Here is a 24,652-nt window from a genome sequence, read left to right on the forward strand (position 1 = left end):
CTCTCACACCAAAGGCATGCGTCTTTTCCACTGTACCATCACCACCCTTAGCCACTGTTTTTAAATATAAATATAAAAAAGGCATTAGCAAAGTAACATTAGCATTAATGAAACATTACATTAGCACTAACAAAGTCATGTTAGCATGGAGGAGTTTATATGTTTGAGTCAGATCTGATCTAAACGTTTATTCCTCGAAGGCCAACATGTTCTGCTCTCACTGCAAAAAGAGTTTATATACGTTTCAAAGTCACAAAACAGATCACTTAGAAATCCCTGCATGTTTCACTCTGCTGTACTTATTAAGGTAACTACCAGTGAATCCACCAGGTGGCGCTGCTCCCTTTGACATACAGAGACCAGGGACAGGAGAGAGTGGATATAATGCTGATCTTCCGTTTTACTAAATAAAGTGCATTTGAGTACCTTTTGTTTATGAAATGTATCGTTGTGATGATTATTATTAGAGCAGCATGAAGCGTCTCCAGGGGCCTCCAGACCAGCTTCAGAGCTCCTGATCTCTGCTGGGGGTATGATCACCATCATTTCTAAACACTGTAAATATCACAGCCCCATTAGTTACACTCTTACTACTACTTTTTAACTCAAAGAGCTCCGACAGGTTCTGGATTTTGAAAATTAAACTAGCATTAATATTGTCCAGTCAGATGTGAGTGTTGACTCACTGAACTTTGGGATGTAAGTTATCAGAAGAAAAAGGGCGTGTGTGCGGAGAGAAAGTGTCTTCTTTAAAGCAGTTGAAACATGGACATGATCAACATATTAGACACTGCTGATAAGTCACTTACTCAAATCCAACTGAAATGTGGACACTTTGCGGTAAACAAGGTCTAGAGCCACCGGTGGAGGGCAAACCTGACACAGAACTCAAACTAATGTGGAACTTAAATCTTCAGTTGAAAGGGTAAGGAGGATTAATCAGTTGTTTTAACTTGAAACTGTGAGTTAGATTATTATTATTATTATTTTAACTCAAACTTAAAAAAAAGTTTGTCTTATAGTGCAGCTTTATTTAATCAGGTGGTTCAAAGACCAGATCCAGAGAGAGCTGAGGACAGCAGAGAGACAGACCGGAAGAGTTTAGATCATCTGGTGTCAGACACACTGCTATAGCTGCTCCAGAATCTTCCATATGTTCATCCTGAGAGGGTCAGGAGACCTTCCCGACCCTCCACAGGGACCGCTGCATCTCAGAGCAGCAGACGTGTCTGGGAAATAAACCATCACCGTGTTAAATAAATAAACTAATAAATAAAAAGCTGTCTTATACCCCCCTCCCCCGACCGGCTGCTGGACCCTGATTGGCTGCTGGACCCTGATCGGCCCTTAGAGCTGGTGGGAGGATGAAAGTTTGACTCAGTGTGAAACATGGAGAGGAGGTGGAGGGTTTAGTGTCTCCGTTATGGATTTCTCTGTGAACCTGGTCCAGATCTGCTGTTTGTTTCTTCTTCTGCTAGTCAGACTGAAGCCCTGCTCCGGATCCGGGTCCGTGCTGCTCAACGCCTCGGTGGGACCCGGTTGGATTTATCACATTGACCGGGATTTAACTCCCGGTTCCGTCCTCCGCTTCATCCACATCCAGAGACGAACCGGGGTCGTTTTTCTCTCTAAAGTGCCGAGATGCGGGTTCCGGAGGAGAAACTCTTTTCCGGTCTATGTTCAGCTCCGATCCCTGACTGATCCACAGGAGTCCATCGTGATCCGCCTCCGGCTGCTCCTCCACAGCCGGGACTGTGTGATCCGACCCGCGGGACAGTCCGTCAACTCAGCGGTAAGCGTTCACTTGACGCTCAGGTCCGGCACGGTGCCGCCATGCGCCCTCACCGACCACCTGCGGAGCAAAGTTCATCATCACCTGCCGCATTTCCTGCGCAGAAACCAACATTTTCAGATTTCCTGCGCAGCTAAAGGTAAGAAGAAAAGTTTCTCTGGTGGTTTAAGTCCTGAATGTTTGACGTCTGAGCTGGAGGCGGTGTGCGCGTTATGGGACGCTCGCAGCCACCGTACCTCCACGCTCGTGCTCCTGAAGCTCCGCCCCGCCGACCCACCTGCTGACGTAACTCCAGTGTTTGCTAAGCGCAGAAGACGTGCACCTGTGAACTCAGCGCCTCACTTCCAGCTGCCCAACTATCAGGTCTCTGTACCCGAGAACGAGCCAGCGAGGACACGTGTCATCACGCTGAAAGCTCTGGATGGAGACCTCGGAGCCGCTGGCCAGGTGAGCTACCACATGGAGGCTCTGTTCGACAGCCGGTCCAACGACTACTTCCAGATCGACCCGTTCACCGGCGGCATCTCCACCCTGCAGCCACTGGACCGGGAGGTCAAGGACACGCACGTCTTCAGGGTCGTTGCTACTGATAACGGAGAGCCGAGGAAGTCATCCACTGCGTACCTGACCGTCACTGTCAGCGACACAAACGACCATGGGCCGGTGTTTGAGCAGACCGAGTACAGGATCAGCATCAGGGAGAACGTGGAGGCTGGGTTTGAGATGCTGACCATTAGGGCGTCAGATGGAGACGCTCCGTCCAACGGCAACATGATCTACAGGATAATCAGCGAGGAGGACACCGCTCCCTTTGAGATCCATCCCAGGACCGGGGTGGTACGGGTGACAGAGCGTCCCGACAGGGAACGAGTAGCTCAGTACCGGTTGGTGGTGGAGGCCAGCGACCAAGGCAGAAATCCAGGACCTCTCACCTCCACGGCCACCATGTTCGTCAGTGTTGAGGATGAGAACGATAATTACCCACAGTTCATCCAGAGACGCCACGTTGTCCAGATGTTGGAGAGCGTGGCGGCGAACACCAGAGTGACTCAGGTGGAAGCCACAGATGAGGATGAGGGCGACAACGGCAAAGTCCACTACAGCATCATCAGTGGCAACGTCAGGGGCCAGTTCTACATCCACTCCCTGACCGGCGTCATCTTCCTCATCAGCCCTCTGGACCACGAGACTGTCAGGGAGTACAACCTGCGGGTCAAAGCTCAGGACGGCGGCCGCCCTCCTCTCATTAACACCACCGGGCTCGTGGTCGTCAGGGTGGTAGATGTGAATGACAATGCCCCCATGTTCGTCAGCACGCCGTTCCAGGCCACCGTCCTGGAGAACATGGTCATTGGTCACTCTGTGATTCACATCCAGGCCATCGACGCCGACTCTGGTAACAACTCTCACTTGGAGTATCGGCTGACGGACGCAGCGCCGGACGTCCCCTTCACCATCAACAAAAGCACTGGGTGGGTGACAGTCACCGGCGAGCTGGACAGGGAAACCACAGAGTTTTACATGTTCGGGGTGGAAGCCGTGGATCATGGAGTTCCTGCCATGTCGTCCTCCGCCTCTGTCAGCCTGACGGTCCTCGATGTGAATGATAATGTTCCCACGTACACTCAGGCGCTGTACAACATTAAGATCAACGAGGACGCGGCTGTGGGAACCAGCGTGCTGCTGCTGTCTGCCGTCGACCGCGATGCCAACAGCATCGTGATCTACCAGATCTCCAGTGGAAACACCAGGAACAGGTTCTCCATCACCAGCCAGAGCGCTGGCGGTTTGATCACCTTGGCGTTGCCGCTGGATTACAAGCAGGAACGACAGTATGTCCTGACGGTGACCGCGTCAGATGGCACGCTCCAGGACGCCGTGCAGGTTTATGTCAACGTCACTGATGCCAACACGCACCAGCCGGTGTTCCAGAGCACCAACTACCAGGTGATGCTGAGCGAGGACCGGCCTGTTGGCTCAACCGTGGTCACCATCAGTGCCACGGACGAAGACACGGGAGAGAACGCTCGCATTAGTTACATCATGGAGGACAACGTGCCGCAGTTTAAAATCCACCCGGGAACAGGCGCCATCACTACACAGACTGATGTGGACTACGAGGACCAGGCCTCTTACACCCTCGCCATCATCGCACACGACCACGGCATCCCTCAGAAATCAGACACCACGTACGTTGAGATCATAGTGCTGGACGCCAATGATAACGCTCCACAGTTCCATCGGGACCTCTACCAGGGCTCTGTGTTCGAAGACGCTCCGGTTCACACCAGCGTGCTGCAGATCTGCGCCTCCGACCGAGACTCTGGTGCTAACGGCAGAGTCAGCTACGCCTTCCACAGCAGTGAAGATGGAGACTTCTTCATCGAGCCGTACTCTGGCATCATTAGGACGGCGAGGAAACTGGACCGAGAGAACGTGGAGGTGTACCACCTCCGAGCGGTTGCTGTGGACAAAGGTGTCCCCCCTCTCAGAGCCACAGTGGACGTCCAGGTTTCTGTCCTGGACATCAATGATAATGCTCCTGTGTTTGAGGAAGACGAGATGAACCTCTATGTGACAGAGAACAGTCCTGTGGGCTCCGTCATTGCTCGAATCACCGCAACGGATCCTGACGAGGGAACGAACGCCCAGATCCTGTTTCAGATTGTGGAAGGAAATGTCCCCGAAGTCTTCCAGCTGGACATCTTTAACGGGGACCTCATCGCGCTTGCTGACTTGGATTATGAGTCAAAATCCAAGTATACCATCATCGTTCAGGCCACTTCGGCTCCATTAGTGAGCCGGGCCGCCGTCCACATCCACTTGCTTGACGTCAACGACAACGTCCCTGTCCTGCAGGACTTTGAGATCATCTTCAACAACTACATCACCAACCGGTCCGACACCTTTCCTTCTGGAGTGATCGGGTCGGTGCCGGCCCGGGACCCAGATGTGACTGATAAACTGAGGTTCAGTTTTTTGGAGGGAAATGAGCTGAACCTGCTGATTCTGAACCAGGCCAGCGGAGAGCTGCAGCTCAGCAGGGACCTGGACAACAACAGACCTCTGGAGGCCTCCATGAAGATCCGAGTGAGCGGTAAGAAACCTCAGAAACACCTCCGAACAATTTAATTCAACGCAACTTCATTTATCGGAGCAGAGGCAGACGGGGAAGGAAAGAAAACTTTAAGTTTAAAAACGGGTTCAGAGTCCTTCATTCATAACGTTCCTGCTGTCAGACTTAAACCTCGTATCTAAATATAACAACACTCTCAGAGATAGAGTCTGTATGGAGAAGGTGCATTAAGTGTTGGAGTTACTGCTCACTCTGAATTCAGTTAAAATCAATCAGTCCTCAACAGCAATATTAGGAATGAACCATTATTTGGATTATTGATTAGTTTGCTGGTTAAAATCTGTTAAATCAAACTCGGTGTAGTTGCATTAACTCTTCAGAGTCAGATATGTGGAGGCAGCTTCACCAGAAATGTAACTCCCCTCAGTTTACTGTAAAAAAACCTTGGTACTCCATTTCTGGGGATGTTCTTGTTCAGTCACTTTGAAAAAAGAATTTTATTTAGAAAACATTTTGACGTCTAAAGCTCACTGTGACATAAACTATTTTCCTCTCATGTCGATAGAGCCGTGTGAAGCATTTAGAGAGTAGAGAATGTTTTATCTCTGCCTCACAGTCAGATTCCAGGCTGCGAAGGAGGATTCAGGTTCAGTTAAAATAGATGAAGACAAACAGAAGACAGGATGATGTCACACAAAACACGCGCAGTCCAGCAGTGATCGATTAGTTTGTGTGTGACAGAAGCTAGCAATGCTATTTCCACATAGAGATTTTAAATGATTGTAATGGCAGCGGTAAAACGGATGAATAATAATAGTAATCCTGGCAGCGGGTGTAGAACATAAGGGTCCACCTGGAGCAAAGCTCTCAGGCTGCAGCAGCAGCTACAATCCAGGACCTTCTTTTGCTGTGTTCTAAACGTCACCCTCATTCAGAGAGAAGCAGTGTCACGCTTTTAGTTGAATGCAACATTAGGATGTGTGCGGTGAGGACTACAAATAGAGAGCCAAAGTCATGACATCACTTCCTGTCTACCCTCTGTTCCACCAGCTTCTGTAAGTTGTAACCTGAAAGTGTCTAACTGAAAAATGAACCATGGAGTTTCCTTTCTACATTACTGTTATTACAGATGGTGAACTAACACCAGGTTCTGGTTCCCCGTTGCTCTGTGTGGTGGATCTGCGTATGAAATGTCGTAGTTTGATCTTCCGGTGTTTGTCGGTTTCTCTTCTTCTGTGGTGTTTCTGACAGAGTAACTGCTGATGGGACATAAGTGTCAATTCAAAAGGAGTATTCTTCTTCTTAGTATTAGTAAAACATCAGACACAACTGAAACCAATTTGACTTGAATTATTAATTGCGATTAATCACATTCTTACGCGCTAAATTGAATAATAAATTCTAAAGTAGTGTGTTGCCACTTTTAATTGTGCTATAAACACAAAGTGCAATAACATGTGGTTTGTAAACACTTTACAAACCACATCGCCGAAGCTGAATTGTCTTGAATCTCTCACTGTTTGACTAAACAGGACACCAACAGGAGGGAATTCACATGGCAGAGCATCCCCGCAAAACTAGATGAAGGCCTGTCCGGTAAAGTTATTAGTTATGTAGCCTGTAATTTTAACCTAAGTTAAATAGGCTACAGCTGAGTAGCGCACAGAAGCCGTTGCCATGGTTACTCTCCATAGAGCGCCTGCCGTTTACTCGCAGAGCACCGTCTCCCTGTCTGATCACCTGAGAGAACCTAGCGAAGCCTCTCTCCGCTGCTGGTTTGGGTGGCTGATTCCAGGGGCGTAGGAGCGACATTGAACCTGGGGGGGACGCTGAAATGCTAAGGGGGTTCGGGGGAATGCCCCCCCCCCCCCCCGATTTTTATTTTAAATAAACTTAATGCTAATTTCTAATGACTTTTGAAAACAGAATGTACTTGTTAGTGTGGTTGAAAGAGGGTCTTTGTAGTGACAGAAGATGGAGAATTTTTTTCTAATCGTTTCTTTGTGAACATTTTAAGTACATTTCAATTGTTTATGGACACGTAGCAGAGACACATACACACCTCCTGGGACAAGTTTTTAAGGTCAAGGATGGTCACAGACGGAGGCAAAAAAGTGGCCCAGGAGTTTGTCCCTGGTGAGCCTGCTCTCCAGACAAAGCATTTGTCGGGCCTTCTTGAGAATTTTATGCAAGTAGAGTACATAACCAAATTTAAAAAACACCCATCTAACACTCCTAAAGTAAAGTAATCAGTAGATAACTAAATAAGCCATATCATCATCAATCTAACCATAAACTGCTGCTTTGGCCTGTGCTAGCTTTGACTCTGTTCTGCTCTTGCCCTCATCTCTGCTGTCTGTCTCATGTTCACCATGACAGCACTAGTGCTGGTCCCGCTGGCCAGTGGCAGGTAGAGTACTCAAAATCTTTTCTCAAGAAAAAGTACAATTACTCCCATAAAAAGTGTATAAATATAATAATATATTTTTTCTGCTGTTCATCAGGTTCGAAACAGCTGCAACATGGTTATTTCTAAGGAATGCAATTTGCTTTGCTGGTTGATTATCTTTAGCTATTTCTGTTTAATAATTATTTTTCTTTTTAAATCTCCATGAATGTGTTGATAAGATCACTTTAAAATATCAGTTTGCTGCCCAGCCGCTATTGTTGCCTGTATCTTTTATTATGGACATGTAGCCAACCAAACCGCTTGCTTTGCAGCAGCACAGGCAGCCAAAACAATCTGATTATTCCTAAAGCATCTAAATAATCTTTACAACGCAAAGAATTATTGTGGCAGTAACACGGAGCAGCTCGTTGCTGAAGCAGGGTAAACTGCATACAGAGGAAGCTGTGCGTCATGTGTAAAGCCCAACAGGACTGTTTTATCCACCATATTTTCTCTCTCTGTGCATCTCAAATATGATTGTTTCCTGAATAAATAACAGCTGGTAGCTGCTGAGTGAAGCCAAGATTCGTTTCACCAGCGACATTCTGTTTATGGACTCACTATAAAACAGGTGAATATCCATCAAAAGAAAGCGATGCTCTTTTCAACAACAGGATACTGTTAATTTCTCAGAATCAATCTAGTGATCATCTAACTTAGATGTTACAGTGTGAAGTTTAGGTTTTCTCTGCAGAAACTAAATACGCTTTAATACGCCGTTAATGGAAAGTGAAAGTAGGTGCCGGCCGGCTTGAGCGACGCAGGCTTTCCAACAGGCCACCAGTGCCAAGGTGTGCGCTCACTGGATTTCAGTTGTATCAGTAGAACAATTAAGCCTTAAACTGGGGTGGTGATGGCACATAGATAAGATGCTTGCCTTTGGTGTGAGAGACCAGGGTTCAATCCCTCACTGTGACCCATCCACCATTGTGTCCCTGAGCAAGACACTTAACCCCTAGTTGCTCCAGAGGCGTGCGACCTCTGACATGTATAGCAATTGTATGTTGCTTTGGATGAAAGCGTCAGCTGAATGAATAAATGTAAACTGCAAAGGTATTTGCCTGATTTTCTAAATGTTTTCATCTGCCCAGCTCATTCATCTCTGTGATAAGCGCCCGTCTCTGTACCACAGAGGAGACCTGGTGCTCTTCTGCGTAACTGCGCGCACACAGCCTGGCTGACAGCTCATTCGGTTAACGAAGCCTAATGCAGATTACAGACTGATGAAGGTATGAAGGAAGGAAAATGTAGCGAAATTTAAAGTATATTGCTGGCCCACAGAAAATACTGGAGTAAAGAGTAAAAGTAGGCTACAGTTTAAAAAAAGGAACGCGAAAAGGTGCCAATTACTTTATTTTATTTTATTGATTTATTTTGCAAAATTATGTTACTTGTAACAAGTCACTACACCCCCTGCAGCAGGCGTCCTCACTGCTGTCTTCAGGTACAAGAAGAACAGCACAAATGAAACGTAATATTGAGGCACTTTGTTGCACCTGCCTCCCTTAACTTTTCAGCACCACCTTTGCGTTGTGTCGCATGTTTTCTATCGGCCTATGTGATTTTTGTCCCGTTTCAACTGTTTAATTATGTCTTGATTGATTATTGATTGATTGACTCAAACTAGCCTGGCTATGAGCCCTCTCCAAAATCGCCAGAAAAAGTGAGGGGGACAAAACAGATTTTGAAATGTGGGGGGGACATGTCCCCCTCATGCATAATGGCTCCAACTTGTATGGCTGATTCTCAGGCTGATCAACATCCCCCAGAGCCAGCAAGCAGCAGACTTTCAAAATAATAATAAAAAACACATTGACGTGACAGAAAATAATTAATGCGTGAACGCGATAATAACGCGATAACGTGCACAGCTCTAGTTAAAACAGAACACACTGTCCTCGGCTTCTGTCTCTTTCTGCTGTCTTCAAGGTTCGATGTTTGGAGACTTTGTGCACTTCAGAAGGAACGTTGTGTCACGCTTTAATTTACCAGACGTGTTTTTACAGTAACGACATGAAGCGAGTTTAAACAGCAGCAGAATCTGGATCAGAGTCTCAGTAGGCGGTCTGATGGGGTCTCACAGGGAGGGGGTCTTTGGCATTCTATCAGAATGTGTCTCCATGGCAACAGAGACCAGCTCCATGTTTGGGACATGTTAAAGAAAAGGGGAGAGAGGGGGAGGAGGTCTTTGTCCTGATGCAGATTAAAGTGAGCTCGCGCTGATCTGTCTGTGAAGCTGCTTTGCTCGCACACCAACAGATGCTTACGGCACTTGTGTGAATAAGACGCTTGCGTCTGTTGGCTCCTGAGGGCCTCCTGAGCGTTTACACTGCACCGTCTTACAGGATCAGTTTGTTTGTGTCCAGGAGTTTCCCGTTAGACTTGGCCAGCAGGTCTACAGGAGGGCAGCTGGGACAGGCGGAGGTGTCAGGGTGGTGTTGGGGCGGGTGCAGAGCCGGGAGCGGGGACAGGGAGAGCCCCACGCAGGGGACGCAGGGGATGGTGGGCACGCTGGGCACTTGGTGACACTTTGGACGGTGGGCACAGTGGGGACGCTGGGCACACTGGTGACACAGGGGACGCTGGGCACGCTGGGGACATGTCTCCACTTTCTGAAGGGGCTCATTTTGTCTCCCCAAGCATAATTAGTTAAAAATGAAGAATATTTTGCACTAAGAAATGTAAACTGAGAAATGAGAAAATTAAATGCAAGTTGAACATAGAAGAAGAAAATGTGCACTGTCCAAAAAAAAGTAACTTAAACTAAAAAAAAACAATCTGATTAAAAATGACTGAAAACTAACTTTAGCAGCTTCTGCACTCAGTTTCTTCTTGTCCCAGTTTTCCGTTCTCTCCCTGTGAACATGACAAACTCGCTAACGAGGCAGTTTAACTGTTAACTTTGTTCCTGAAGTTGTTTCTTTGTTGTCAGATGTTCGGTCAGGGATGCTGGACAGGCCTGTTGTCTTCTCTGGGCTGACCTACTGTAGGCGTGGTTTTGCTGTTGGGTGGTGTTGTAGGTTTGGGTCTCCAAGCTGACATCTTTTATTCCAACAGCTGAAAAGATTTCTAAAGTTATGTTTCATGTCACAGTAAAGTGAGACTGAGATCCAGAACAGAGAACAAGCTAATTAATATTAATAAATAATTATTATACATGGCTTAACTTCAATTTCTGCTTCTTTGATCTTGTTCTACATTCAGTCAGAATTCACATGAAACCCGTCACGCTGATCTGGATCTGGTTTCCTTGTCAGTGTTCGGCTCAGCAGGTCCTGGTCTGCCCCTGGTCTCATTCGGACAGTCTGACTGACGGTTACTGTGGGAGACAAGGGGGACGTGTTGAAATCTGCCCCAGAGCTCAGAACTAAAGAGCCTCCGTCAGACCGGAACACAAAGAGGGATCGGTTCAGTCCCACAGAGTCTGAAAGAAGGTTCCTTTCAAGTCGCTAATAAAAACGAGGAGCTTTCTGCTGCAGCAACAGTTACTGAGAGTTATTGACAACATGAGATTTTCTGTGGTGGTCCAGGGATCAGATCTTCCTCATGCGGTGCTCACTTTGGTGTTTTAGGAACGTCACTCTGAGCGCACGCTCGCCCCCCTAGTTTTTCTGTTAGAACATTCTTGAGTTACGAAACGTCAGATTTTGCTGCGTTTAAGAAAAGTACAGAAAGCTAATGTTGCACTTTGTTAACAACGCGTTCTGTGCAAGAACCTTTTAACAACGTTTCTGATGTAGAATCCAAACATTAAAATCCCAGATAGGGTTGTGAGAAGTTCCATTAACAGTCTGTGAATTCAGAAGCTTTGACTTTCAGAGTTCAGTTCTTGCAGCTGCTGTGTGTCTGACAGTGATGTTTAGTCCTCATCAGACGCGTACAGATCTGTTGTGGTTCTGGTGGCCCGCTTCAGGATGAGGTTCAGGTAAAACATGAAATGTGTATGGGTCAGTTATCGCACTGAAGTTTCTCTGACCTCATGTATTATGACTTTTCTTCATCATCATCATGAAACATGTTTGTAGAATCAGAGCTTCACTTTGACTCTTCAGCCTTTAAGCAAGTTATTTTCAGCTTCATCACATTATTTGAACCAATCAGAGGCCCCTGTTGTCACAGCGAGTTTGTTTTACTGTTTGACATAATGTGAGCAGACAGTGGAACAGAGCGGACGGCTTGTTTCTTTTGTTCAGTCATTACAGATGGGGGTCTGTGGCTGTCGGGTTGGGGGGGGGGTGGCTCCTTCAGTCTGTTGGGATGCTCCAGACTTATCGAGTCTTCTGAGACTTGTGTTGTGTCTGTATGTTCTCTGATGGTTTCAGTTTCCTCAGCAGTTCCAGGCAGTCGGTGCTTCAAGCTAAAGGTTAAAGGCCGTTATGTTTTAGCGCCATCGTCACCACAAACTGGACTCACATCTTTCCTGAACTTTCAGGGTTTTGCCCACAGCACAAAGACCTGAATAAAAACAATCCAGGTGGACTAAAAAGAATCAACATTTTTCTTTTCTTACCTGAATTTTCACGTTTTGTCCTTTTCTCCCCCAATTTTGAAATTGGGCCTTCACCAGATGTACGGGATTTCCTTTCAGACTTGAATGAACAAAAGCTTTAAAACAACATTTATAATAATAATAACAATCTTTATTTATAGAGAACTTTTCAAAAACCATGTTACAAGGTGCTTTGACAAATGCAAAGACAAAAAAACAAACAAAACAGACGATAGGATCCACAATCCACAAAGCTAGAAAACACTTAAAATACAAGTAAAAAAAGAGTTTAAATAAATAAATAAAATCAGGAAAGGCTCTCCTATAAAAGTATATTTTAAGAAGAGTTCACTGACTCAGCCAACCCGGTTTCCTCGGGTTGTTCCAGACTTCAAACTACCTTTAGTTTTCAGTCACAACTCCGAGGATCTGATGGTGCGTGCTGGTGCGTTTGGGATAAAAGGTCAGAGATAGAACAGGGAGAGAAGCCATGAAGATCATAGCTCATCATGGTTCTTTGTTCTGGTTCTGCAGCCTGGCAGCTGAGTTCTGGACAGTCTGGAGTCCATCAATAGATTTTTGGGTCACTTCTTCTGAGGGGCAGGTAGATGATGCAGAGTCTAAATCAGAAGAACCCATTCGAGACAGTGTCCCTGATACCAACACAGAGCTCCAGACCAGAAATGAGAGTCAAAAGCAGCAGTCGGATCTAAGAGCACAAGAACAGCAGATCACCAGAACCAGTTAAAAAGATTAAAAACTCATGCACATCTAAAAACCAAGACCCACCAGAATCTTCATGTATAGACGGGTGGACAGTCACCTTACAGTATTTGGACACTTGGTGAACCTCTGTAGATCTAGGAAGGAGAAATATCCCCAGACAGGAAGTACCCTTCAGATTTGCCGTTAGCATTGCATGTGTTCACACACTGTTACCTCGCAGGACTCCGTAAAACAAGTCTTCATCCATCTTTGGAACGTCTTCGTCACACCTGAAGCTGGCTCACTTTATGCCTCTAACACTGTGACCCTTCCTCCATCGCCACGCTCAGGACAAGTTTGTCCACGCAGTGTCTGTCCCACTACTCATGTTGGTCTGTCTGTCCGTCCTCAGATGGCGTCCACCAGGTGACAGCTCTCTGCTTGCTACGCGTCTCCATCGTCACCGACGACATGCTGACCAACAGCGTCACCGTCCGATTGGACAACATGTCTCTGCAGCACTTCCTGTCCCCTCTGTTGTCTCTGTTTGTGGACGCTATGGCTGCCGTCCTCTCCACCCGCCGAGACCACGTCTTCGTCTTCAGTATCCAGAACGATTCCCAGGTGGAGGGAAACGTCCTAAACTTGACGCTCTCCGCCATGCAGCCGTCTGAGGACCATGATGCACTGGGAGGCGGCGTCTTGTCTTCTGAGACGCTGCAGGAGCAGATCTACCTGAACCGGACTCTGCTGACGCTGCTGTCCAATCAGAACGTGCTGCCGTTCGATGATAACGTCTGTCTGCGAGAGCCCTGCGAGAACTACATGAAGTGTGTGTCGGCGCTGAGCTTTCACAGCACGGCAGCGTTCACGGCGTCCAACACGCTGCTGTTCAGGTCCATCCAGCCGGCGGGGGGGCTGAGATGCCGCTGCCCGCCGGGTTTCACCGGGGAAACCTGCAACATGGAGGTCGACCAGTGCTACTCTTCCCCGTGTCTGAACGGAGGGACGTGTCACCGCACAGAGGGAGGATTCAACTGTCAGTGTCCTCAGAGACTCAGCGGTCAGTTTATTCTGTCCTTTTATCCACTCATTTCCTGTCAGTGTCCTCTTCTTCAGACTTTCACCTGATAATTGAACCATTTTCAAGTTCTTTCAGAGTAAAAGTAAAGAGGTGAGGGTTAACACTGATGGAGTTTTGATGACTCCATGACTTTTCCTTTAGTGCTGAACATCGAAGGTTTTTACAGATGAAATTATTCAACATGTAATTCATGCTAAACATCTTAATGCTTCATCTTCTGTCTCTGTCCAGGTGCACGGTGTCAAGTGGACTCTGGGTCTGGACGTTGTGTCTCAGGTGTGTGTAAGAATGGCGGCAGGTGCGTCGACCTGCAGGTGGGCGGGTTCGTATGTCAATGTCCTGATGGAGACTTTCAGACGGTGTACTGCGAAGAGACGAGTCGAAGCTTCCCGAGACGGTCCTTCATCACCTACAGCGGCCTGAGACAGAGGTTCCGCTTCCACCTGTCCTTCAGGTGAGACAATGTGTCCCTCAGGTGAGCAAACCTGTCCTTCAGGTCCAACATGAAGTCACTCAGTGACAGATCTTTCCCGGCATTCTCCGAGAGTTTCCATGAACCTGTAAGCATTGTCAACATTTTGTTCCCGTAAATGTGGCCTGGTTTTTCTTAATTTGAAAATGGAGTCGGGGGACCCTGTCCTTAAAGGGTAATGTTGGTATTTTTTAACCCTGGGCTGTTTTTCCACACATGTTGGTGAAATAACGAGCTGGTACAAAATGTTTTGGTATCCGTCAAAATGGCGTCCACAGAAAGAGCTTCTTGTTGCCAGTGACAGGCTCAGACTGTCACACCAGGTGTCTGATGGATCATCATGAGAAGGATCCCTATGAGGGACTCCCCCCATGACCCCCTTTGTTTTTAACAGGAAACTGAAGTCTCGCTCTGAAATCTCATGAGAGGCTGGAAGAGTTGTTGCAGGAAGACGCCGGTGGAAACACATCCATGGACTGTAAAAAAAATCATCTTGAGAAAAATGTGCTTCCAAAGAGTCTAAGCTTTTCTTGAAGCTTTCAAGCACATCTCATGGTCTTAAATAGCTGCTAAGCTATCATTTATTAAACTGTACGTAGGAAAGACTCCTAAAGGCACACAGGAAGTATGTGTACACAAAAATGGCACCTGCGCTCGTATTTGCTCGACCGAGGCAACAAAAACGGCATCAATTTAAATGAAATGTTTCCTCCTGTGAAAATGAATTGCACTGTGTGCAAGTAGACTATTAATTATTATGACTCCTGATTAAACTGAACTACATAATTGAGGCGTTCTTTTGCAGAAACGGATTTCTCTGTTTGGGATTATGATCCTAAATTTTGGTTCTGTTTGTGTGCGCTGCAAATAATCTTAAATTATGTTTTTTATTGCGCACTGATTAATCAAGCAGGTGTTTAGAAAGGCTTTCATCTGTTTTACAAATTAACTTTTTTTTGGTTTATACGTCTTTAATACTCTTTTGATTTATTTTACACAACAGTATCCATTTCAAATGTTTCATCTTTCCATCATTTGAGTCGCCGTTTCTCATTTCTCCAGTCTATGTGCGTCTGCATGTTCCAGGCAGCGACATTTCCCTAAAAGGAATCTTTAGCTAACTATAATTAGTGCTGCAGCTAACGATTATTTTCATTGTTGAATAATCTGCTGAGGATTTTCTAGATTCAACGATTGATTGATGGTCTGTAAAAAATCAGAAAACTCCGGAGGCGAATTGGCGTCTTCAGATTGTTTGTTTGCACCAACACTAAATAAAGAATCAGAAAGAGAAAAAATCACTGTGAGAATCTGGAACCCGCATATTTTTGTTATTTTGCATGAAAAGCGTCTGTTGATTGACTCGTTGATTGATCAGGCTTCAGCGGTAAATATCAGGTTTGAAGTAAAGAGAATCTGATCCACCTTCAGTTCATCTGCTGAGCTGCAGCCGAGTTCAACCCGTTCTCACTCCCAAATTGTCACAAATGGACGCACGGTCAAGACCCGTTGGCAGCAGTTTGTAACGCACTGTGGAGCCCCTTAGCGGCATAGTTCAACACACGTGAGGAAGCCCTGTAGCGTCATTTATGAACGGTAAAGGTAGGTATGGCATATTTAACAGAAGAGTCCAACAAAGGGGGTGGTTGGGATAGACGGTGGGCCAGAAACTGGACTTTCATCCAGTGTTCGTTTACTGTGTATAACAAAAAGACAACATTGAATTAACCCTAACACTAACCAAGTGGTTTTGGTGTCTAAACCTAACCAAGTACGTTTGGTGGTTCTCAGTCATCCGGGTCATATTTATCCAAAGAAGTTTAAAGTAAAGCGCAAACGAGCCCACTGAGGTTAAATAGCTTAGTTTCCCTACCAGTCAGTCAGAAGTGAAGAAGTCTCTTGGCTGCAGGATGAAACTGTAATTGTTGCTAACTTGACCTTGGAGCCCTAAACGACGCTAAAGGGTACCCAAGCCGCTATAAAGCGATGCCAACAGGTCTTGACCCCAGCCAACATTTATATGTGTGGCCCATGTGGGTAGTAAATGGGCTAAAAATGGGTCCTATATTGTCCATGGGTTCCATAATGGCCCAATGTCATTTGCTTACATGGGTTTTATGCAGCATTACACTGGGTCTTAGGCGAGCCCCAACTGGGCCCCATTTGTGTTGCCCATTGTAAGCCTATGTACTCGTTTCCCATTAGTGACTAACTAAGACCCACAGATTTGCCCATTTGGGACCTTCTTAGTTTACGCACATGGGTCCCAGATAATATGCCCATTTGGTACCCATGTAGCCCAAGCAAACCCAGATACACATGTTGGCTGAGACCAAGCGTCCATATGTGACGAGTTTGGGACTGAGTATATGTTGGTTAGTTTCAGGAGGATCTGATCTGAGGTCAGATCTGAGGTCTGATGATCAGACGTCAGACCAGAGGACAGGAAGTGATGGGTTGTGTTGGACAGAGACAACAGGAAGTGGCTCTCTCCTGTTCCTGTCTGTCCTTTATCTCTCTCTTTCCACATTCCTCCTCTTCCTGAACTCTACACAAAATTTTCCTGCTTTTAGAAATCACTTCCTGTTATTAATGTTGGCTGAGCTGATTAGATGATTTGACTGACCCTGTCTCTGTGAAGGAACAATATGACAACAGTTTATTGGCTGAGATTTAATAGGATTATAATCAAAAGAAATTTTTGCAATTTATCTGCAGAATGTTTTACAGTAAAAACAAAAAACTTTCGAGAATCCCAAGTTATTAAATTATTAGAATGAGATTATCATTTTTATAATCAATGAATCACAATATAAATATCTGCCAGTATACAGTATAACAGTATATCCAAGATAATGCTGATAAATGTCCGTCTGCTGGACAAAATGTAAATGACTCATTTTTCATTACATATCATTTAAAAAAAATCTAATTGCTTTATTTTACTTTACATTAGATGTCATGTTACATGTGATCTGTCATGTTATATGTGATGTTACATGTTATGTGTGACGTTTCATGTTATATGTAAAGTTACATGTGATGCTACATGTGAAGTTACATGTTATATGTGATGTTACATGTTATGTGTGACGTTTCATGTTATATGTAAAGTTACATGTGATGCTACATGTGAAGTTACATGTTACATGTGATGTTACATGTGATGTTACATGTTATGTGTGACGTTTCATGTTATATGTGAAATTACATGTAATATGAGATGTGTTTTTTCACTGCGTCAGGTTTGTGACCAGAGACAGGGACGCTCTGCTGCTGTATAACGGGCGATTCAATCACAGACACGACTTCATCGCTTTAGAGATCGTCAGCGAACAGGTTCAGCTCAGCTTCTCTGCAGGTAAAACTCTTCTTCGTCTTCGTCATTCTTCAGATTGTCTGTTGGGTATGAAGCAGCTATTCTGTCCTCTGCAGGTGAAAACCGGACCTCTGTGGAGACGTTTGTGGAGGGCGGAGTCAGTGATGGAGAGTGGCACTCAGTTCACCTGCACTACTACAATAAGGTGTGTACTGATACTACAACATGCCGTATTCTGTATTTCATTAAGCACAGAGTCAAACCAGCAACTGTTACAGAAGCTTCTCAGCTGAGCCCCAGACCTGAAGCAGTGTGTTGATATTTAAAAAGCTGCCTTTGGACCTGCTGAGCACAGTCGGCCTCTCTCTGCAGCTCTGACGGGTGATTTACTGAACCAAAACCACACAAGCTTCCAGTCCTGAACCCAGAGTGGTCTGACTGAGGCACGCTCCCAGATGCACCGGGGCGGTTTCCTGTAATTTTAAACTCAGGCCTGAGGGGCTTTGTTTCTAAGGGGTCGTCTGATACGAGAGTTTGCAGGAGAGATGTCTGTGAAGGTTCATCTAGGTCGGAGTTTTCCTAGCAAGGGTAAAATAAAGATACTTAAAGATGTTTCCCCTCATCCGAGACGCTTTTTCAACGTTAAACACTCACATTTGTGCGCCAACACCGGTCGTTCAGACTTTGCTTACGGTGACTCTAAGACTATTACGAGCAGCCAGGAGCACTAATGACCCCACAGAGGTTAAACAGCTGGGACTCCCTGTTGTCAGTCAGAACTGAGGAAGCCTCTTGGATGAGGGACAAAACGTCTTCGAGTCTCTTCAACCAAGTCCAGCTGCCCTTGATTTTAACTTTGCATCGTTTACAGGAGGGAGTTTGATGTCTCGGTGCTGATATGAATGATGGAGTGTTGTTTCTGTACTGTGGATGCTTGTTGTTGTTGTTCATGATGGAGGTCTGCAGCTCTCACTGAATCACCTGTTGCAGAGTTTGCATCTCTTCTGCGGTGGAGTTCAGTTCATATGAAATTCTTCAGTATTTGAATGCATGAAAAAAGTCTCGGCTCCGGTAGGATTTTCCCGGGACAAAGGGGGTCAGGTTCAGTGGAGAATTCCCAGGAAATTCCTCTTCATCGACCTGCTTTCAGTTTGAGTCTGTGGGGAGATTTTTGTCCTTCACTGACAGGAAGAAGGAAAAACATCATCCACGTCACAGAGCTGCTGCTGTGGTACGTGGTGAAGGTCTCATCCCTGACCCCAGTGCATTCTGGGAAACACCTGCTGACCTGGCAGATTACGCACTGACCCTTCATACAACAGAGGATTAAAATACTGCAGAAGCTATAACAAGTAGATTTTTATTAAAGACCGAAAACAAAGGACAGAAAACATGTAGAAGAGTCGTCACTACAGTGCGCCCTGCTGGTCAGAGTGAAGATAACACGCCGGTGTGATGAAGCAGCTGAAACGCAGCGAGGGGGCGAAAGTAGAACCGCAGGCTTAATCTCTAACATCATGTTTGAGCAACTGCAGCTGTCAGAAAACAAACAATACTTTAAGTATTAAGTACAAGCACTGAAGTACAGTAGGCCTACTTGAGTAAATGTACTAATAAAAGCAAAACTTCCGCGTAACATGTCAGAGTGTTCAGATTCAACTGGATCAGGTTTTGGGATCAGACTGTACTCACGTGGAGAGCCCGGCTGATAACAGGGCCTAATTAGTTATCGGCTGATTTGCAGATGGTGTCTGTGTTTATAACAGCTGATTAGTGACAACCTAAAAAGGAAGTGGAGGTGGTCCTTCATTATGAGTGTTGTTGCTGCACAGTTTGACCACCAGAGGGCGCTCAGCAGCACACAAAGCATCGATCAGCTGACATGATTAGCTGTAGGTTTCTTTTAAACTGCAGGATGTCATGTTATCTTGGTGAGGTAACACCTGTGGGAGAATCTGTGTTTCCAAAAAGAAGAAAAGAAGAATATCGGCCGTACAGGATATTTTTTTGTAAAATTGAATATCTCACTAGGGGAAATTTGTCTGCAGTTGGGAATTAAAAGATGTTTTAAAACCAAACTCTGTATCTTAACGTACCGTATCTGACGGCTGTAGTTTGGATGTAAACAAAGACATTTTGGATTATGAGTTTTCTCTTTCCAGAATGCTTTGCCCCCTGACCTCCTCCCTCTCCTCTCTCTCTCCAGCCGAGCATCGGGCGTCTCGGCCCATCTGGTGAGAAGGTGGCAGTGGTTGCCGTGGACGACTGTGACGTGGAGCTGGCGATTCGTTTTGGCAGCCGGATCAGAAACTATTCATGTGCAGCTCAGAGCGCTCAGACCGGCCCAAAGAAGTGAGGGGGGGTATTGTTGTGTAAATGGACCACATTCAGACGCTTCAGTTTCTTTGTGTTTTTCAGCAGCAGCAGTTTCTGGGTCAAAGGTCATTTATTTACATACACTGAGCTAAACTACGGCAGCCATTATTAGTATTTACAGTAAACTTGAAACTCACCCACTTGAACTAACCCTAACCCTGAAATGAAGTGTTCAATGAGGACGCTCAGACCCCCCACTCAGATATTTCAGCTTTGATTATTTCTGTAGTGTTAAAATATATCCTCGTCTTGGTCTGGTGAACAAACATTGTGCATCGTCACATCTCTAATCTGAGCCCTGATGTCGCCCTCGCGTCCATGTCTGTCGTTCTTTGTTAGTTTACTGATGCAAATATCACAATATAAACATCCGTGTGTCTTGTAGGTGACATTTCATTCAGTATTACCAGTAAATGATTAATTTTATCAATAACATTTAAAAGCATTTTATAAATGTAAACAGTGTAGCCAACGTGCTGCTTTATATTATTGTTGTTATGTTTATCTGTGTATTAAACTCAGGTGAATCTCAGGATTTAACATTCTCCCGTCCTGCAGGTCGTTGGATCTGACTGGACCTCTGCTTCTTGGCGGTGTTCCCGACCTGCCGGAGGATTTACCCGTCAGGAGTCGAGACTTTGAGGGCTGCATCAGAGACCTGAACATCGACGGACGGCAGGTGGACATGGCCCGGTTCATCGCCAACAACGGCACCAACGCAGGTACGACTGAACAAAAGCCCTCCAGGTGTGAAGGAACGAGAGACTGATCCCTGACAGGTTTGTTCTCCACTCGCTGCTGACTCTGGATCAGCCAACACGTTTACCTTCCATAGTATCGGCCAGCATGAGTGGAAGCTTTACACTGCTGACTGACTGGCTGTCTCGCTGCCTGTTTTACTTCCTTCTGACTGCCTGTTTACTGCCTTCTGACTGCCTGTTTTCTGCCTGTTGTCTGCCTGTTTGCTGACTGTTTTACAGCCTGCCTGCTGCCTGTTTCAGGGTGTTTGGTGAAGCAGGACTTCTGCAGCAGGATGTTTTCTCTGAAGGGAAGAAAGAACTTTGAACACTGTTCCTGTCTCGCTGACTGTTTTACTGCCTTCTGACTGCCTGTTTGCTGCCTGTTTTACTTCCTTCTGACTGCCTGTTTGCTGCCTGTTGTACTTCCTTCTGATTGCCTGTTTGCTGCCTGTTTTACTGCCTTCTGACTGCCTGTTTGCCTGCCTGTTTGACTGAGTGTTTTACTTCCTTCTGACTGCCTGTTTGCTGCATGTTTGCTGACTGTTTGACTGCCTGTTTGCCTGCCTGTTTTACTTCCTTCTGACTGACTGTTCGATTGCCTGTTTGCCTGCCTGTTTTACTGCCTTCTGACTGCCTGTGTGCTGACAGTTTTACAGCCTGTTTTACTTCCTTCTGACTGCCTGTTTACTGCCTGTTGTCTGCCTGTTTGCTGACTGTTTTATAGCCTGCCTGCTGCCTGTTTCAGGGTGTTTGGTGAAGCAGGACTTCTGCAGCAGGACGTTTTCTCTGAATGGAAGAAAGAACTTTGAACACTGTTCCTGTCTCGCTGTTTTACTGCCTTCTGACTGCCTGTTTGCTGCTTGTTTGACTGCCTGTTTAGCTGCCTTCTGACTGCCTGTTTACGGCCTGTTTGCCGACTGTTTGACTGCCTGTTTAGCTGCCTTCTGACTGCCTGTTTACTGCCTGTTTGCTGACAGTTTTACTGCCTGTTTTACTTCCTTCTGACTGCCTGTTTGCTGCCTGTTTTCTGACTGTTGCCTGCCTGTTTTACTTCCTTCTGACTGCCTGTTTGCTGACAGTTTACTGCCTGTTTAACTGCCTTCTGACTGCCTGTTTATGGCCTTTGTGTTGACAGTTTTACTGCCTGTTTTACTTCCTTCTGACTGCCTGTTTGCTGCCTGTCTTCCGACTGTTGCCTGCCTGTTTTACTTCCTTCTGACTGCCTGTTTGCTGACAGTTTACTGCCTGTTTAACTGCCTTCTGACTGCCTGTTTACTGCCTGTTTGCTAACTGTTTGACTGCCTGTTTAACTGCCTTCTGACTGCCTGTTTACTGCCTGTTTGCTGACAGTTTTACTGCCTGTTTAACTGCCTTCTGACTGCCTGTTTACTGCCTGTTTGCTGCCTGTTTTCTGACTGTTGTCTGCCTGTTTTACTTCCTTCTGACTGCCTGTTTGCTGACTGTTTGACTGCCTGTTTGCTGACAGTTTTACTGCCTGTTTTACTGCCTTCTGACTGCCTGTTTAGCTGCCTTCTGACTGCCTGTTTACTGCCTGTTTGCTGACAGTTTGACTGCCTGTTTTACTTCCTTCTGACTGCCTGTTTGCTGCCTGTTTTCCGACTGTTGCCTGCCTGTTTTACTTCCTTCTGACTGCCTGTTTGCTGACTGTTTGACTGCCTGTTTAACTGCCTTCTGACTGCCTGTTTACTGCCTGTTTGCTGACAGTTTTACTGCCTGTTTAACTGCCTTCTGACTGCCTGTTTACTGCCTGTTTGCTGACAGTTTTACTGCCTGTTTAACTGCCTTCTGACTGCCTGTTTACTGCCTGTTTGCTGCCTTTTTGACTGCCTGTTTAACTGCCTTCTGACTGCCTGTTTATGGCCTGTTTGCTGACAGTTTGACTGCCTGTTTAACTGCCTTCTGACTGCCTGTTTACTGCCTGTTTGACTGCCTGTTTGACTGCCTGTTTATGGCCTGTTTGCTGACAGTTTTACTGCCTGTTTTACTTCCTTCTGACTGCCTGTTTGCTGACTGTTTGACTGCCTGTTTAACTACCTTCTGACTGCCTGTTTACTGCCTGTTTGCTGACAGTTTGACTGCCTGTTTAACTGCCTTCTGACTGCCTGTTTAGCTGCCTGTTTAACTGCCTTCTGACTGCCTGTGTGTTGACAGTTTTACTGCCTGTTTTACTTCCTTCTGACTGCCTGTTTGCTGACTGTTTGACTGCCTGTTTAACTGCCTCCTGACTGCCTGTTTACTGCCTGTTTGCTGACAGTTTGACTGCCTGTTTAACTGCCTTCTGACTGCCTGTTTACTGCCTGTTTGCTGACAGTTTTACTGCCTGTTTAACTGCCTGTTTACTGCCTGTTTGCTGACAGTTTTACTGCCTGTTTAACTGCCTCCTGACTGCCTGTTTACTGCCTGTTTGCTGACAGTTTTACTGCCTGTTTAACTGCCTTCTGACTGCCTGTTTATGGCCTGTGTGTTGACAGTTTTACTGCCTGTTTAACTGCCTTCTGACTGCCTGTGTGTTGACAGTTTTACTGCCTGTTTAACTGCCTTCTGACTGCCTGTTTACTGCCTGTTTGCTGACAGTGTTACTGCCTGTTTTACTGCCTTCTGACTGCCTGTTTAGCTGCCTTCTGACTGCCTGTTTACTGCCTGTTTGCTGACAGTTTTACTGCCTGTTTAACTGCCTTCTGACTGCCTGTGTGTTGACTGTTTTACTGCCTGTTTAACTGCCTTCTGACTGCCTGTTTACTGCCTGTTTGCTGACAGTGTTACTGCCTGTTTTACTGCCTTCTGACTGCCTGTTTAGCTGCCTTCTGACTGCCTGTTTACTGCCTGTTTGCTGACAGTTTTACTGCCTGTTTAACTGCCTTCTGACTGCCTGTTTACGGCCTGTTTGCTGCCTGTTTGACTGCCTGTTTAACTCCCTTCTGACTGCCTGTTTACTGCCTGTTTGCTGCCTTTTTGACTGCCTGTTTAACTGCCTTCTGACTGCCTGTTTATGGCCTGTTTGCTGACAGTTTGACTGCCTGTTTAACTGCCTTCTGACTGCCTGTTTACTGCCTGTTTGACTGCCTGTTTGACTGCCTGTTTGACTGCCTGTTTATGGCCTGTTTGCTGACAGTTTTACTGCCTGTTTTACTTCCTTCTGACTGCCTGTTTGCTGACAGTTTTACTGCCTGTTTAACTGCCTTCTGACTGCCTGTTTGCTGACTGTTTGACTGCCTGTTTAACTGCCTTCTGACTGCCTGTTTGCTGACAGTTTGACTGCCTGTTTTACTTCCTTCTGACTGCCTGTTTACGGCCTGTTTGACTGCCTGTTTGACTGCCTGTTTACGGCCTGTTTGACTGCCTGTTTGACTGCCTGTTTGACTGCCTTCTGACTGCCTGTTTTCTGCCTGTTGCCTGCCTGTTTCAGGGTGTTTGGTGAAGCAGGACTTCTGCAGCAGGACGTTCTGTCTGAATGGAGGAGTCTGTGTGAACAGGTGGAGCTCTTACAGCTGTCAGTGTCCACTGGGCTTCGGAGGACAGAACTGTGAACACGGTGAGCTCGAGTATTGAAGTCCGATGCAGTTCAGACTTCAGCTCCCACCTACAGAGCTTTCAGCTCTCTCACATGGCCTTCATCATGTTTACCCTTGTCACGCTAGCTGCTGTCTGACTGGACATTGAGTTAGTAACATGCATTAATGGGATAAAGCCCTGGATATATTTACTTTTAATTACGCGTTCGCATACGCAAGATGGCTGCCACACGTTTCCTGCGTTCCTTAGGAGCGTAGGTTGTGGGCTTAAGATGGAGAGGGAGAGGAGCTCAGTACAGGGAAGTCTCCCTCTGAAGTTTACCTTTAACGTGTCTTTAACGTGTCTATAGTCATGCCGTCCCCCCTGAAGTTTAACGGCAAGGCGTTGGTATGGTGGGCGGAGCCAGAAGTGACCATTAGCGTGCCGTGGTACCTGGGTCTGATGTTCCGGACGAGACACAGAGCTGGAACCCTACTGAAGGCCGACGCTGGAGAATCATCCAGGATCCATCTGCTGGTGAGGAGACGGTGAACTGAACTTCATCTGAATCTCGTCTCTCTGACCCTGATGTAAAGATTTCAGAACATCAGGTCTTTGGGTTTTGTTGTGTCTGTTC

The 24,652-nt window shown here is 46.2% G+C and overlaps 1 protein-coding gene across 3 annotated transcripts in view; it reads left to right on the plus strand.

Moving 5' to 3' along the window:
* Positions 1-1,015: 1,015 nt before the first annotated feature.
* The window catches only part of LOC119894011 (cadherin EGF LAG seven-pass G-type receptor 1-like), a 41,486-nt gene continuing 17,849 nt past the window's right edge, over positions 1,016-24,652 (plus strand). For 2 of the 3 annotated variants that reach the window (XM_038706492.1, XM_038706494.1), the window contains exons 1-9: positions 1,017-4,889; positions 12,924-13,574; positions 13,827-14,049; positions 17,313-17,428; positions 17,503-17,591; positions 19,593-19,738; positions 20,321-20,484; positions 23,930-24,055; positions 24,386-24,552. In XM_038706492.1, the coding sequence (XP_038562420.1) occupies positions 1,424-4,889; positions 12,924-13,574; positions 13,827-14,049; positions 17,313-17,428; positions 17,503-17,591; positions 19,593-19,738; positions 20,321-20,484; positions 23,930-24,055; positions 24,386-24,552 (5,148 nt within the window). In that variant the 5' untranslated portion in view covers positions 1,017-1,423. Of the gene's footprint in view, positions 4,890-12,923; positions 13,575-13,826; positions 14,050-17,312; positions 17,429-17,502; positions 17,592-19,592; positions 19,739-20,320; positions 20,485-23,929; positions 24,056-24,385; positions 24,553-24,652 lie in introns of all 3 variants that reach the window. The other variant, XM_038706493.1, reaches the window with a different exon arrangement.

Source organism: Micropterus salmoides, unplaced genomic scaffold (assembly GCF_014851395.1).
Source record: "Micropterus salmoides isolate LMB-PRFRI ecotype aquatic unplaced genomic scaffold, ASM1485139v1 Ms_hic_scaffold_8, whole genome shotgun sequence".
NCBI classification, from domain to species: domain Eukaryota; kingdom Metazoa; phylum Chordata; class Actinopteri; order Centrarchiformes; family Centrarchidae; genus Micropterus; species Micropterus salmoides.